Here is a 15,438-nt window from a genome sequence, read left to right as displayed (position 1 = left end):
AACCCTGTAACCAGGAATGTTGAGCTGCCATTCCTGCCCTTTTTTTAGCCACGTTTCAGTAATAGCTATGATATGTTTCTATCTGTGACCTCAGCTTATCTGCCTTATTCACTAGACTCCTTACATTGATGTATATACCATCAAGCATTGCCAAATCCCTTTGTTGTCTATTTTCTAGCCTTTGTTTCCTCTGCCTTCCAAACTCACTTACTAATTTTCTGCCTTCCATTTCCAGCTTTGCTTCTCTCCCTTCTGAATCGACACTCAAGTTCCCAACCCCTGCCAAGCTAGTTTAAACCCTCCCCAACAGCATTAGCAAAGTATCTAATTGTATTTTGAATAACTCCAATGCTTTGCAATCTATTAACTTGCCTGGTAGATTATTCTGAACATTTGCATTTATTTGAAAACATGTCTTACATATTTTATTATATTTTTAGACTATGTAACGGCGCAGGTTGTCTCCTCCCCTTTTTTGATCTTTTAACCCTTTAATTGGTAAAGAATTCTTCATAATTGAGGTCAACTTAATTGGAACTTCATTCCTGAGATGATTTCTTGAATTTATTTTATTGCATATCCTAAAAATCTTCTAGTCTGTTTACTAATGCTGTGTTTTCAAAATCAATTAGGCTTTAAAAGGGAGTACGGAGGTACAAATCGTGGACCAGAAAATGAGGAAAAAAGAGAGTCCTGAAAAATGGCCAATTCCAGGTCCACCTGTTTCTGACGTTCCAAGAACTGACTTTTCCCGTTTAATTAACTGCCCAGAATTTGTACCTGGACAGATGTACGGCTCTCAAACTGGTAAGCATACTGTAAATCTTTCAGTTAAAACATTGGTCCCAACATCATTGGTAATACATGCAGCTTGAGTGTCAGGCAGTTGAGCTGCTGCTGCTTCTTAGTGCTGTCATCTCTGGTTTGAGTCCTTGCATTGGTCTCAACTTACAGCCCCAAGTATGACCAATTATAGTACAGAGCAAGGCTATTGGACATAAACCGGCAATGTAACATGCCTCGACTTAGTGTAAACTGACACTTTATCTGTCTTTACCCTACAGCACGTATGCTTGCTATAGGCTAAGGAAGGAGAGGCATTGGCCTTGGAAGTCGCCTTCCCTTACTGCTGAAAAAGAATATATGGAGGCAAGTGGCCATGGTGACAGGGCAAATATTATAGAAGGAAAATAGTAGTTCAGTATTGGACGTTCTTCCTTTTCTGTTTGTCACAAGAGTGTGATTAACAAACACTCGAGCATTTTCATTTTTATATTCAAAAAGGCTTGCCTAGTTTATCAATTGGTTTATGCATTGTTTCTAAACTCTCTTCTGCTCCCTTGCTGCTGTGTACCACCATTGTGCTTCCTCCTTAGCTGGGAGAAAGAGATGTTGTGAAAGGTTGACAGAAGTGCTACTCTGTCAGACTGGTCATGCTGGCTTTTTGATGCTGCTTACTGGCCTAATCAAAAACACTTAACTAGTTCAGATTAGAGCAGTACAGTAATTGTATCAAGTTCTCTGAGTTAACTACAGTGCTGGAGATTCTGCTTCGTGATTTTTTAAAAACTAAGTGAAGCTTTTCTGCTGATCAGCTTCAGGACTATTTCACACACTGTAGATGCTTGGTCTCTTTTTGTAGTTGTACTTAAGACCAGCTTCACTTTACTTTCTCCATAGTGTTTTGGAAGTTTAAAGTTAACCAATTCTTAAATCCCTGCACGTTCTGGTCTTCATACTACAAAAAGGATATTGAAACACTGGAGAAAGAGCAGAAAACATTTATATGGGAGTTACCAGAATTGAGAGGATGGACTGTCAGCAAAGATTGAGTAGGAACATAGGGATAGGCATAGGCCACTTAGCCCCTCAAGCCTGTTCTGCCATTCAGTGAGATCATGGCTGATTTATGACCTTAATAATCCATATACATGCATTTGCCCCATATCCCATAATACCTTTGGTTAACAGAAATCTATCAATCTCAGATTTAAAATTAACAATTGACCCAACTTCTACCACCCATTACGTTTAAAATTGTTTCCTAACCTCACTCCTGAAAGGCCTGGTTCTAAATTTTAGGCTATGTCCCCCAAGTCCTAGACTCCCCAACCAGTGGAAATAGTTTCTCTCTCTACCCTATCGGTTCCCATTAATATCTTGAAAACTTCGATCAAATCACCCCTTAATCTTCCAGGGAATTCAACCCTAGTTTGCGTAATCTCTCCTTGTAATTTAACCCTTGGAGTCCAGGTATCATTCTAGTAAACCTACGCTGCACTCCCTCCAAGGCCAATATATCCTTCCTAAGGTGTGGTGCCCAGAACTGCTCACAGTACTCCAGGTGTGGTCTAACCAGGGCTTTGTATAGCTGCAGCATGACTTCTAACCCCTTGTATTCTAGATATGAAGACCAGCATTCCATTAGCCTTTTTGATTATTTTCTGTACCTGTCCCATGACATTTTAATGATCATGTAGTAAAACGGTCCCAAGGTGTTTCACAGGAGCGTTATCGGACAAAAATTGACACCGAGCCACATAAGGAGACATTAGGGCAGAAAGAGGTAAGTTTTAAGGAGCGTTTTAAAGGTGGAAAGAGAGGTAGAGAGGCTGATTGGTTTAGGGGTGGGGGGGGGGGGAATCCCTGAGCTTAGGGCCTTGGCAGCTGTGGTGGAATGATTAAAATCGGGGATGCTCAAGAGGCCAGCCTTTGAGGAGTGCAGATATCTCCGAGGGCTGTGGGGCTGGAGGAGGTTACAGAGATGGGGAAGGGCGAAGCCATGGAGGAATTTGAAAACCAGGATGAGAATTTTAAAATAGAGGCGTTGCTTAACCAGGAGCCAATGTAGGTCAGCGAGCACAGAGGTGATGGGTTAATGAGACTTGGTGTGAGTTAGGACACGGGCAGCCAAATTTTGGATGACTTCAAGTTTACGGAGAACCCCCGATTGAGGTGTACAAAATTATGAGAGGCATAGATAGGGTAGATAGAAAGGAACTTTTCCCCTTAGTAGAGGGGTCAATAACCAGGGGGCATAGTTTCAAGGTAAGGGGCAGGAAGTTTAGAGGGGATTTGAGGAAAAACTTTTTCACCCAGAGGGTGGTTGGAATTTGGAACTCGCTGCCTGAAAGGATAGTAGAGGCAGGAACCCTCAACATTCAAGAAGCATTTAGATGAGCGCTTGAAACGCCATAGCATACAAGGCTACGGACCAAGTGCTGGAAAATGGGATTAGAATAGATAGGGCTTGATGGCTGACGCGGACACGATGGGCCGAAGGGCCTCTTTCTGTGCTGTATAAACCTATGACTGACTCTATGACAATGACCCCCAAGTCTCTCTTGGACTGTTTCTAGCTTTTCACCATTTAGAAAGTACTCTGATCTATCCTTTTTAGGTTCAAAGTGGATGACCTCACACTTGCCTATATTGAAATCCATTTACCACAGTTTTGCCCATTCACCTAATCTATTAATATCGCTGTAATTTTATGCTTCCATCTACACTGCTTACAATGCTGCCTATCTTTGTGTCATCAGCAAACTTGGATATGTGTCTCAGTGAATACTTGAGGCCCCAACACCGCGGTATCCCTGTGGGACACCACTAGTTACATCCTGCCAATTAGAGTACCTGCCCATTATCCCTACTCTGTCTCTTGCCGCTCAGCCAATCTCCTAACCATGTCAATAATTTGCCCTCAATTCCATGAGCCTCAACTTTAGCTAACATTCTCTTATGAGAGACTTTATCAAATACCTTCTGAAAGTCCATATAAATAACATCCATAGACATTGCCCTATCCACTACTTTAGTCACCTCTTCAGAAAGTTCCATCAGGTTCGTCAGGCATGACCTACCCTTTACAAATCCATATTGGCTCTCCCTGATCAGCTGAAAATTTTCACGGTGTTAAGTCACTCCATCCTAAGTTATAGACTCTAGTAATTTCCAAACAACAGATGTACGGCTAAACAGTCTATAATTCCCTGGTTTCCCCCTCTCACCTTTCTTAAATAGCAGAGTGGCATGTGCAGTTTTCGAATCTAAAGGAACAGTTCCTGGAAGATCATAGTTAGGACATCTGCAATGTTCTCGCCTACTTCCTTTAAAACCTGGGATTAAAAACCATCTGGCGTTGGGGATTTGTCATTCTTCAGTGCCATTATTGTCTTCATTACTGTTAATTTGCTTACGTTAATTTTGGTGAGTCCCCGTCCCTGATTCAATATTGGTTTCCTTGATGTCCAGCATGCTATCCTCTTCCTCGACTGTAAATACTGACACACAGTAATTATTTAACATGTCTGCCATTTCCTTATTTTCGTTTAGAATATCACCATTGTCAGTTTTTATGGGGCTCACATTGCTCTTAACCACCCTGTTTTTTCTAATATTTGTAAAAGTTTTTTGTGTTGATTTTTGACATCCCTTGCCAACTTCTTTTCATACACCCTTTTTGTAGCTCTTAATATCTGTTTTGTCACCCTTTGCTGTTCTTTGTATCCCTCCCATTCGCCAGGATCTGCTATTTTTTGCATTCTTGTATGCCTTTTCTTTTAGTTTTATGTTGTCCCTTATCTCTTTTTGTCGTCCATGGCTGCTTTTTTTTTGGCAAGTTGAGCTCTTGCCCCTTGGGAGTATTAACTGGTTCTGTATCACATTAAATTCTTTGCCCAGTTTACTGTGGGCAATCTATGTCTCATTCTGTTGAAGTCAGCCTTACCCAAATCTAGAATCTTGGTAGCTGTTTTGAGTTTCTCCCTTTCAAGCACAGCATTGAACTTAATCATATTATGGTCGCTATTAGATAAAGGCTCACTCGCAGTTAGGCTGTTAAAATCTGGCTCTAATGTCCTTTAGGGAAGGAAATCTGCCGTCCTTACCTGGTCTAGCCTATATATGACCCCTGACCCACAGCAATGTGGTTGACTCTTAACTAGGATTGCATAGAATATCCGGCACAGAAACAGGTCATTCGGCCCAACCAGTCCGTGCCGGCGTTTATGCTCCACACGAGCCTCCTCCCGTCTTTCCTCATCTAAATCTATCAGCATAACCCTCTATTCCCTTTTCCCTCATGCTTGTCTAGCATCCCCTTAAATGCAGCTATTCTATTCACTTCAACCACTCCCTGTAGGAGCGAGTTCCACATTTTTGGGTAAAGATGTTTCTTCTGAATTCCCTATTGGATTTCTTGGTGACTATCTTATATTGATGGCCTCTAGTTATGCTCTTCCCCACAAGTGGAAACATTCTCTCTGTATCCACTCTATCAAAACCTTTCATAATTTTACAGACCTCTATTAGGTCACCCCTCTGCCTTTTTTCAAGAGGAAAGAGGCCCAGCCTGTTCATCTTTTCCTGATAGGTGTACCCTCGCATTTCTGGTATCATCCTTGTAAATCTTCTCTGCACCCTCTCTCGTGCCTCTATATCCTTTTTATAATATGGCAACCAGAATAGTACGCAGTGGTCTAACCAAGGTTCGATACAGGTTCAGCATAACTTCCCTACTTTTCAATTCTATCCCTCTCGAAATAAACTCTAGTGCTTGGTTTGCTTTTTTTTTATGGCCTTGCTAACCAGTGTTGCAACTTTGTCATTTGTGTATTTATACTCCGCGATCCCTTCGTTCCTCTACCCCGCCCAGACTCGCACCCTCCAAGTGTGTGACCTCCCTATTCTTCCTACCAAAATGTAATACCTCACATCTATCTATGTTGAACTTCATTTGCCAATTATATGCACATTCTGCAAGTTTATTAATGTCCTCCTGTAATTTGTTGCAGTCCTCCTCAGTATTGACTATCTTCCAGCCCCTCCCCCAAACAATTTGGTGTCATCTGCAAATTTAGAATGCGTTTTTGATTCCAAAGTCTAAATCATTAATGTAAATTGTGAACAGCAGTGATCCCAGCACTGATCTTTGTGGAACACCACTACCCACGTTCTGCCACTGAATAGCTACCCTTTACTCCCACTCTCAGCTTTCTGTCCTGAAGCCAGCCAGCAATCCATTCTGCTACTTGTCCCCTGACTCTGCATTCTCTGACCTTGTTCATCAGTCTATTATGGGGTACCTTATCGAAGGCCTTTTTGAAAATCCAGATGAATTGCATCTACTGCATTACCATTGTCTACTCTTTCTGCTGCCTCTTCAAAAAATTCAATAAGGTTAGTCAAGCAAGACTTTCTCTTTTGAAATCCATGCTGACTATTCATTTTTATATTTTTTGTTTCTAGATGTTCTATTTTCTCCTTTAGTAGGGATTCCATTAATTTTCCGACCATCGATGTTAAGCTGACTGGTCTATAATTCCCTGGAAATGTTCTAGCCCCCTTCTTGAATATCGGTATTACGTTAGCTATCTGCCGGTCCTCTTGGCACTACACCTTTTTCTAACGAATTATTAAATATGTGTAGTAATGCCTCTGCTATCTCTTCCCTAGATTATTTTAAAATGTGTGGATGCAATCCATCCGGACCAGGGTTTTTATCCTCTGAGTTTGATTAGTTTATTTAATATATTCCCTTTTTTTATTTTAAATGCACTTATTACAATACTAATCTTATCATCCAGTGTCATGTCCACCTGTTCTGTCTCCCTGGTAAATACTGTAGCAAAATAATTATTTAATATTTCTGCCATCTCTCTGTTGTTACCTGTGGTTTTATCCTGTCTATCCCTTAATGGTCCTATTCCCTTTTTTTATTGATGTGCCTGTAAAATATTTTACTATTTTGTTTTATGTTCCTTGATAATTTAATTTCATAGTTCCTCTTTGCCTTCCTAATTGTTTTTTGACTTCTCTCCTAATCTTTTCGTATTCATGCACTCCCCTGCTGCCTATGTACTTAATGTATGCCTCTTTCCTTACCCTCAATTGTTCCCTTATGGCTTTATTCATCCATGAAGTCTCATTATTGTTCTGCCCTTTCAGCGGAATTTATTCTTCCTGCACTCTGTTGAATACCGTTTTAAATGTTTCCCATTGCTGTTCTACGTCGTTGTTTCCCAATATTGTTGCCCTTTTTTTCCCCAAGTTCTACTCTCAGCCCCTCAACATCAGCTTTTCTCCAATCTATGAACCTGGTTTTCATCATACTTATGTCCTTCTCAATTATTATCTTCAAGCGTATTATATTGTCACTATTGCCTAGCTATACCCCTACTTTTACTTCTCATCTGCCCTCTGAAATGGCTTAGCAAGCCACCCAGTTGTAACAAACCACTACAAAAAACTAAGAATAAAACCAGATGGACCACCCGGCACCTACCTTAGCACTGGCTATGGACACGACAACGTCACACCAGCCCAGTCAACCCTGCAAAGTCCTTCTCACCAACATCTGGGGACTTGTGCCAAAATTGGGAGAGCTGTCCCACAGACGAGTCAAGCAACAGCCTGACATGGTCATACTCACAGAATCATACCTTTCAGCCAGTGTCCCAAACTCCTCCGTCACCATCCCATGGTATGGCCTGTCCCACCGGCAGAACAGACCCGCCAGGGGTGGCGGCACCGTGGTATACAGTCGGGAAGGAGTGGCCCTGGGAGCCCTCAACATTGACTCTGGACCCCATGAAGTCTCATGGCTTCAGGTCAAGAAGGGGCAAGGAAACCTCCTGCTGAATACCTCCTGCTGATTACCACCTACCGCCCACCCTCAGCTGATGAATCAGTACTCCTCCATGTTGAACACCACAAGAAAGAAAGAAGGACTTGCATTTATAAAGCGCCTTTCACGACCACTGGACGTCTCAAAACGCTTTACAGCCAATGAAGTACTTTTTGAAGTGGAGTCACTGTTGTAATGTGGGAAACGCGGCCGCCAATTTGCACACAGCAAGATCCCACAAACAGCAATGTGATAATGACCAGATAATCAGTTTCTGTTATGTTGGTTGAGGGATAAATATTGGCCAGGGCACCGGGGATAACTCCCCTGCTCTTCTTCGAAATAGTGCCATAGGACCTTTTACGTCTACCTGAGAGAGCAGACAGGGCCTCGGTTTAACGTCTCATCCGAATGACGGTACCTCTGACAGTGCAGCACGCCTTCAGCACTGCACTGGAGTGTCAGTCTAACCTTATGTGCGCAAGTCCCTGGAGTGGGACTTGAACCCACAACCTTATGACTCACAGGCGAGTGTGTTACTAACTGAGCCACAGCTGACAATAGCACTGAGAGTAGCAAGGGCACAGGATGTACTCTGGGTGTGGGACTTCAATGTCCATCACCAAGAGTGGCTCGGTAGCACCACTACTGACCAAGCTGGCCGAGTCCTGAAGGACATAGCTGTGAGTCTGGGCCTGCGACAGGTGGTGAGAGAACAACATGAGGGGAAAACTTACTTGACCTCGTCCTCGCCAATCTACCTGTCACAGATGCATCTGTCAATGTTGGCATTGCTAGCAGTGACCATTGCACAGTCATTATGGAGACAAAGTCATGTCTTCACACTGAGGACACCCTCGATCGTGGTAGCACTACCACTGTGCTAAATGGGATAGATTCAGAACTGATCTAGCAGCTCAAAACTGGGCATCCATGAGGCGCTGTGGGCCATCAGCAGCAGCAGAATTGTATTCCACCACAATCTGTAACCTCATGGCCCGGCATATCCCTCACTCTACCATGACCAACCCTGGTTCAATAAGGAGTGTAGAAGAGCATGCCAGGGGCAGCACCAGGCGTACCTAAAAATGAGGTGCCAACCTGGGGAAGCTGCAACACAGGACTACATGTATGCTACAAAGCAGAAACAGCATGCTATAGACAGGGCCAAGCGATCTCATAATCAACGGATCAGATTAAAGCTCTGCAGTCCTGCCACATCCAGTCATGAATGGTGGTGGACTATTAAACAACTAACAGGAGGAGGAGGCTCCATGAATATCCCCATCCTCAATGATGGTGGAGCCCAGCACGTGAGTGCAAAAGGCAAGGCTGAAGCATTTGCAACCATCTTCAGCCAGAAGTGCCGAGTGGATGATCCATATCGGCCTCCTCCCGATGTCCCCACCATCACAGAAGCCAGTCTTCAGCCAATTCGACTTTAAATGCTCCACCATTGGTGGGTGTGCCTTCAGCGGCCTAGGTCCTAAACTCTGGAATTCCCTCCCTAAATCTTTCTGCCTCTCTACTTTCCTCCTTTAAGACTCTCCTTAAAGCCTAACTCTTCGACCAATCTGTCTCGTTTTTGGAGTGGCAGGCAGTGACCAGCGGGGTGCCGCAAGGATCTGTCCTGGGACCCCAGCTGTTCACAATATATATAAATGATCTGGATCAGGGAATTGGATGCAATATTTCCAAATTCGCTGACGACACTAAACTAGGAGGAGGGGTGGGCTCTGATGAGGATGTCAGGAGGCTACAGTGCGATTTGGACAGGTTGGGGGAATGGGCGGATACGTGACAGATGCACTATAATGTGGATAAATGCGAGGTTATCCACTTTGGGGGTAAAAACAGGAGGGTAGATTATTATCTAAATGGCAATAGATTGGGAGATGGGGAAGTGCAGAGGGACCTGGGTGTTCTTGTGCACCAGTCACTGAAGGAGAGCATGCAGGTGCAACAGGCGATTAAGAAGGCAAATGGTATGTTGGCCTTCATATCAAGGGGGTTCGAGTATAGGAATAGGGATACCTTACTACAGCTGTACAAGGTGCTGGTGAGACCGCATCTGGAGTATTGTGTACAGTTTTGGTCGCCCCATCTGCGGAAGGATGTTCTTGCCATGGAAAGAGTGCAACGGCGATTCACCAGGCTGATACCTGGAATGGCGGGAATGACCTACGAAGAGAGATTAAATAGTTTGGGCTTGTACTCACTGGAGTTTAGAAGATTGAGAGGGGATCTCATCGAAACATATAAAATTATGGCAGGCCTGGACAGGCTGAATTCAGAGAGAATGTTTCCAATGGCCGGGGAGCACAGAACCAGGGGCCACAGTCTAAAAATAGCGGGCAAATCATTTAAAACAGAGATGAGGAAGAATTTCTTCACTCAAAGAGTGGTGAGCCTGTGGAATTCCCTGCCACAGAGGGCTGTGAAGGCTAATTCAATAAATATTTTCAAGAGAGAATTGGATATATTTCTGAAGGCTAAGGGGATTAAGGGTTACGGAGAAAAGGCGGGGACGGGGTACTGAACTGGTAAGATCAGCTATGATCTCAGACGAAGATCAGCCATGATCTCATTGAATGGCGGAGCAGGCTCGAAGGGCCGAATGGCCTACTCCTGTTCCTATCTCTATGTTTCTATGTCTTAACGTCTCTTTATAAGGCTCGGTGTCAAATTTTGATATTTTTTTATATATAACACTCCTGTGAAACGCCTTGGGATGTTTTATTACATTAAAGGCACTGTATAAATATAAGTTACCTGTAGTGCCTAATGCACAATTTCTGACTATTACTCTCTTCCTTTTCATTTGTTTTAGAAATATTATTCATACTACCTTTTCCACCTGAACCCCCCCCCCAATTTGCTAGTTTGAAGTCCTTGTGACCGCCCTATTCATGCTTTCCACGAGACCCTGGTCCCAGCCCAGTTCAGGTGAAGCCTGTCCCAATGGAACAGTTCCTTCCTGTCCCAGTACTGGTGCCAGTGTCCCATGAAATGGAATTCCTCTTTCCCACACCACTCCTTCAGCCACGTGTTCACCTTCCCAATCCGCTTAGCGTTATGCTAATTTGCACATGGCTCTGGTAATAATCCAGAGATTATAACCCTTGCGGTCCTGATTTTTAATTGAGCTCCTAGCTTCTGGTACTCTCTGAACAGGACCTCTTGCCCACTCTTTCCTATAATTTTAGTCCCAATGTGGATCACAATGACTGGATCCTCCCCCTCCCTCGCCAATATCCTTTCAAGCCGGTTTGCGATGTCTCTCACCCTGGCACCAGTAGGCAACACAACATGTGGGACTCTCGATACTGCTTACAAACTATGCTATCCGACCCCCTAATTATTGAACCCCCTACAGCTACCACATTACAATCCCTTCCTCCTCCCTTTGGAAAGCCTCCTGCTCCAAGGTGCCACAGCCAGCATTCTGTCTGTCCTTCTGGCAGTCTTCATCTTTGTCCTCACAGGTAGCAAGTACATTGTACCTGTTGCATCGGATCAGTTTCTGCGAATCCTTGTTCTCTATCTCACCTGGGTTATCCTTGCTATGCACTGTAGGTCACACGAACCCATGCACACCTCTGAGGTGTGACCAAGGTGGCGCAAACTGTCCAGATACTCATACTCCTCCCCCTCCCTCCAGCTCAATGAATCTGAGCCGGAGAGCTTCTAGGTGGAGACATCTACTGCAGACATTTTCGCTCGGGGCAGTCCTGCTGTCCACAAACCCCCACATACTGCAGTGCAGACACGCAACCTGCCCTGCCATATCTTAGTCTATATTTATTATTAGATTCTTTTTAGTTTCAAGGCTATTTAACTGTTTACATAGAAAAATATACACATAGAAGGTCAGATCAGGAGTAGGCCATTCGGCCCCTCGAGCCTGCTCCGCCATTCAATGCGATCATGGCTGATCATCCAAATTCAGTACCTGGTCCCTGCTTTCTTCCCATACCCCTTGATTCCTTTAGCCTTGAGAAATATATCCAACTCCTTGAATATATTTAATGAATTGGCCTCTACTGCCTTCTGTGGTAGAGAATTCCACAGGTTCACCACTCTCTGGGTGAAGAAATTCCTCCTCATTTCTGTCCTAAATGGCCGACCCCTGGTTCTGGACTCCCCGACCATCGGGAACATCCTTCCAGCATCTAGTCTGTCTAGTCCTGTTAGAATTTTATAAGTTTCGATGCGATCCCCTCTCATTCTTCTAAACTCCAGCGAGTACAAGCCCAATCGATCCAATCTCTCCTCATACGTCATTCCTGCCATCCCAGGTATCAGCCTGGTGAATCTTCGCTGAACTCCTTCCGTGGCAAGAACATCCTTCCTCAGATAAGGTGACCAAAACTGCACGCAATACTCAAGATGTGGTCTCACCAAGGCCCTGTACAACTGCAGCAAGACATCCTTGTTCCTGTACTCAAACCCTCTCGCTACTAAGGCCAACATACCATTTGCCTTCTTAACCGCCTGCTGCACCTGCATGCTTACCTTCAGCGACTGGTGCACAAGGACACCCAGGTCTTGTTGCACTTCCCCTTCTCCCAATCTATTGCCATTCAGATAATAATCTGCATTCCTGTTTTTGCTACCAAACTGGATAACCTCACATTTATCCACGTTATATTGCATCTGCCATGCTTTTGCCCAATCACCCAACCTGTCCAAATCATCCTGGAGTTTCTCGGCATCCTCTTCACAGCACACACGCCCACCCAGCTTTGTGCCGTCTGCAAATTTGGAGATATTACATCTAGTTCCCTTGTCTAGATCATTAATATATATTGTGAATAGCTGGGGTCCAAGGACCGATCCCTGCGGTACCCAACTAGTCACTGCCTGCCACTCGGAAAAAGACCCGTTTATTCCAACTCTTTGCTTTCTGTCTGCCAACCAGTTCTCTATCCAAGTCAGTACCTTGCCCCCAATCCCATGTGCCTTAACTTTACACGCTAATCTCTTACGCGGGACCTTATCGAAAGCCTTCTGAAACAATGCAGGGGCGGGAAGAGAAGCCATTGCAGGTGATTCTCTGGCTATGATTAGATAGTTAAGAATGGAACCAGGCGACTGCAGTCCCACCCAGCTGGATGACGGTGGAGAGGCATTGGAGAAGGATGGAGTGGTCAACTGTGTCAAAGGCTGCAGACAAGTCGAGGATGGATAGTTTACATTTGTCACAGTCACAAAGGATGTCATTTGTGACTGAGACCTGATGGAGGTCTCTTAAAATTTATGAAGAGGTTCTATATTTTTTTTTTACAGAGTGGTAAGAATGTGGAACTCGCCACATGGAGTGGTTGAAGCAAGTGGCATTAAGAAAGATTAGAAACATAAGAATCAGGAGTAGGAGTAGTCCATATGGCCCCTCGAGCCTGCTCCGCCATTCTGTAAGATCATGGCTGATCTTTGTCCTCAACTCCACTTTCCCACCCGATCCCCATATCCCTTGATTCCCCTAGAGTCCAAAAATCTATCTATTTCTGCCTTGAATATACTCAACGACTCGGCATCCACAGCCCTTTGGGGTAGAGAATTTCAAAGTTTCACAACCCTCTGAGTGAAGAAATTCCTCCTCATCTCTGTCTTAAAAGGCCAACCCCTTATCCTGAGACTATGCACCCTAGTTCTAGACTCCCCAGCCAGTGGAAACAACCTCTGTGTCAACCCTGCAAATCCCCCTCAGAATCTTATATGCTTCAATGAGATCAGCTCTCATTCTTCTGAACTCCAGACAGTATAGGCCCAATCTACTCCAATCTCCTCATAGGACAAACCTCTCATCCCAGGGATCAATCTAGTGAACCTTCTTTGCACCGCCTCTAAAGCAAGTATGTCCTTAGCTAAGGAGACCAAAACTGTGCACAGTACTCCAGGTGTGGTCTTACCAAAGCCCTGTGCAATTGTAGTAAGACTTCCTTACTCTTGTACTCCAACCCCCTTGCAATAATGGCAACATGCTATTTGCTTTCCTAATTGCTTGCTGTACTTGCATGCTAACTCTGTGTTTCCTGTAGGGAGACACCTAAATCTCTCAACACCAACATTTAATAGTTTCTCACCATTTAAAAATATTTTGTTTTTCTATTCTTCCTACCAAAGTGAATAAACTCATATTGACACATTTAAAGCCTATTGCATACTTGAGGGATATGAGCCAGGATCTGTAGAGGTAATTAAAGTATGAGGAGCCTTATGTGGATTATAACACTGGCATAGACCAGTTGGGCCGAATGGTCTGTTTCTATCCCGTAGATTCTGTGTAATTGTATGTAATAATCCTTTGTAATGTGACACAGAATATTATTGTAAAATATTTTGTCTTTGTGACTTTCAGAATCTGCTCCTAGTTCCCCTAGGGTGGGAAGTCCTGTTGATGCAAAGAAAAATGTTGAAACCAGTAACCTTCAGACAATGTCTAAGGGGCTTTCTACAAGTTTGCCTGATCTGGAATCTGATCCTTGGATAGAAGTGAAAAAGAGACACCGTCCATCGCCGCTCAATCTGAAGGTATACCTAGATTTTACCCTCAAACAAGATATATACTTCATTATGAACTAAGTTAATGCCAAAGCCCTTGGTGCCAAAACTGTTATGGTGACATCGACAGGTTATGTATTAAATTATATATTGTAATAATTGAAACTAGTGTGATGTCAGGCCTAAACTGAATTGTAAGCTGATTTCTTGAGACAAAGTAAACTACTGCATCACAGCCTTGACCACCTCTCTTTCTTCTAAGGTGCAATCTTTGATTTAGCAAATGCATGGTTTTGTTTGTTGTCCAGACTAATGTCTGCGATAAGGGTGTGATGTTTATTGAAACTCTTGTACATGTAAAGTTCAGAATGTAACCAGATATTTACTTAACGGAGAAGTATTTTTGTAAGCAGTTAATTTGTCCAGTAGCACAGTCACCTTGAATACTTGGAGATAGCTTTTCCACTTCTGCCAGTATCAAATACGCTAATGTACCAGTGTGATGTTTTGTATTTACCACACTAACCATCTTGTTAAATAGTGCAGAATTACTAGCAGTTTGTACTTTGGGTTGGTTATCATTGGGACCTGAGTTGAGACTACCAAAGCTCATTTCAAGTAAACCCTTAATATCTTTTTAAAGAGGAGACTTTCAGCCTAACAGTCTACTGCACATGAACATAGGATCCCAGAGGTTAAATGATAGTGTGACAGCCTATTGGCCACCTAGTTTCCTCTCCTTGAATTTTCAATAAATTCCTTTTTAATCTTGAGCTATTCTTTAGTTTAACAATTCTGTGATGTTTAACTATATTTATACTGCATCATTTAATCAACTTGATAAAATTTGTGTAATTTAAATGGAACATTGTGGTGATTGAAATTGTAAACCTCAATTTGTTGTAGTGTAAGGATGCCAGCCTTTTAAACCAGTAGACCAGTGTCACAAATAGTGAGTGGACCACGTGATTAAATAATTTGAGTTGGAAGAAACTTGATAAAACGCAATGTCCCAATCTACTTTTGCCCCTTTTGGTGTCATTGGAGCATACCATTTCCATCTCCTGTTTCTCTTTCGCTCTGTCTTTCTCTCATTTCCATGTGCATGCTTTCTTCTTTTCCTCGTGTGTACAATTGTTCCTTTCTCGCTCATCTGTTGTTCTCGCTTCCTCTTCCTTGCCCCCTCTCTTCTCTTGCTTCCTATCCCTTTGTTCTCTCCTTGCTTTCCTCCTCCCTTCACTTACTCTATCCTAACCCCCACTCTCTCTCTCTCTCTCTCTCTCTCCCCTCTCTCTTTCCCCTTCTGT

The 15,438-nt window shown here is 43.5% G+C and overlaps 1 protein-coding gene across 7 annotated transcripts in view; it reads left to right on the top strand.

Annotated features, from left to right (window-relative positions):
• LOC147122692 (la-related protein 1B-like) overlaps positions 1 to 15,438 on the top strand; it is a 125,790-nt gene that overhangs the window by 68,871 nt on the left and 41,481 nt on the right. For all 7 annotated transcript variants that reach the window (XR_015081416.1, XM_086009259.1, XM_086009287.1 and 4 more), the window contains 2 exons: positions 633 to 807; positions 13,989 to 14,161. Coding sequence is in view for 6 of the 7 variants with exons in the window: in XM_086009259.1 (XP_085865385.1) it covers positions 633 to 807; positions 13,989 to 14,161 (348 nt within the window). In the remaining variant the exon portion in view is untranslated. The remainder of the gene's footprint in view (positions 1 to 632; positions 808 to 13,988; positions 14,162 to 15,438) is intronic.

This window comes from Somniosus microcephalus, chromosome 2 (assembly GCF_052327205.1).
Source record: "Somniosus microcephalus isolate GS21.2 chromosome 2, FLI_Smic_1.0, whole genome shotgun sequence".
NCBI classification, from domain to species: Eukaryota; Metazoa; Chordata; class Chondrichthyes; order Squaliformes; family Somniosidae; genus Somniosus; species Somniosus microcephalus.
This window is presented reverse-complemented; position numbering and strand designations above follow the sequence as displayed.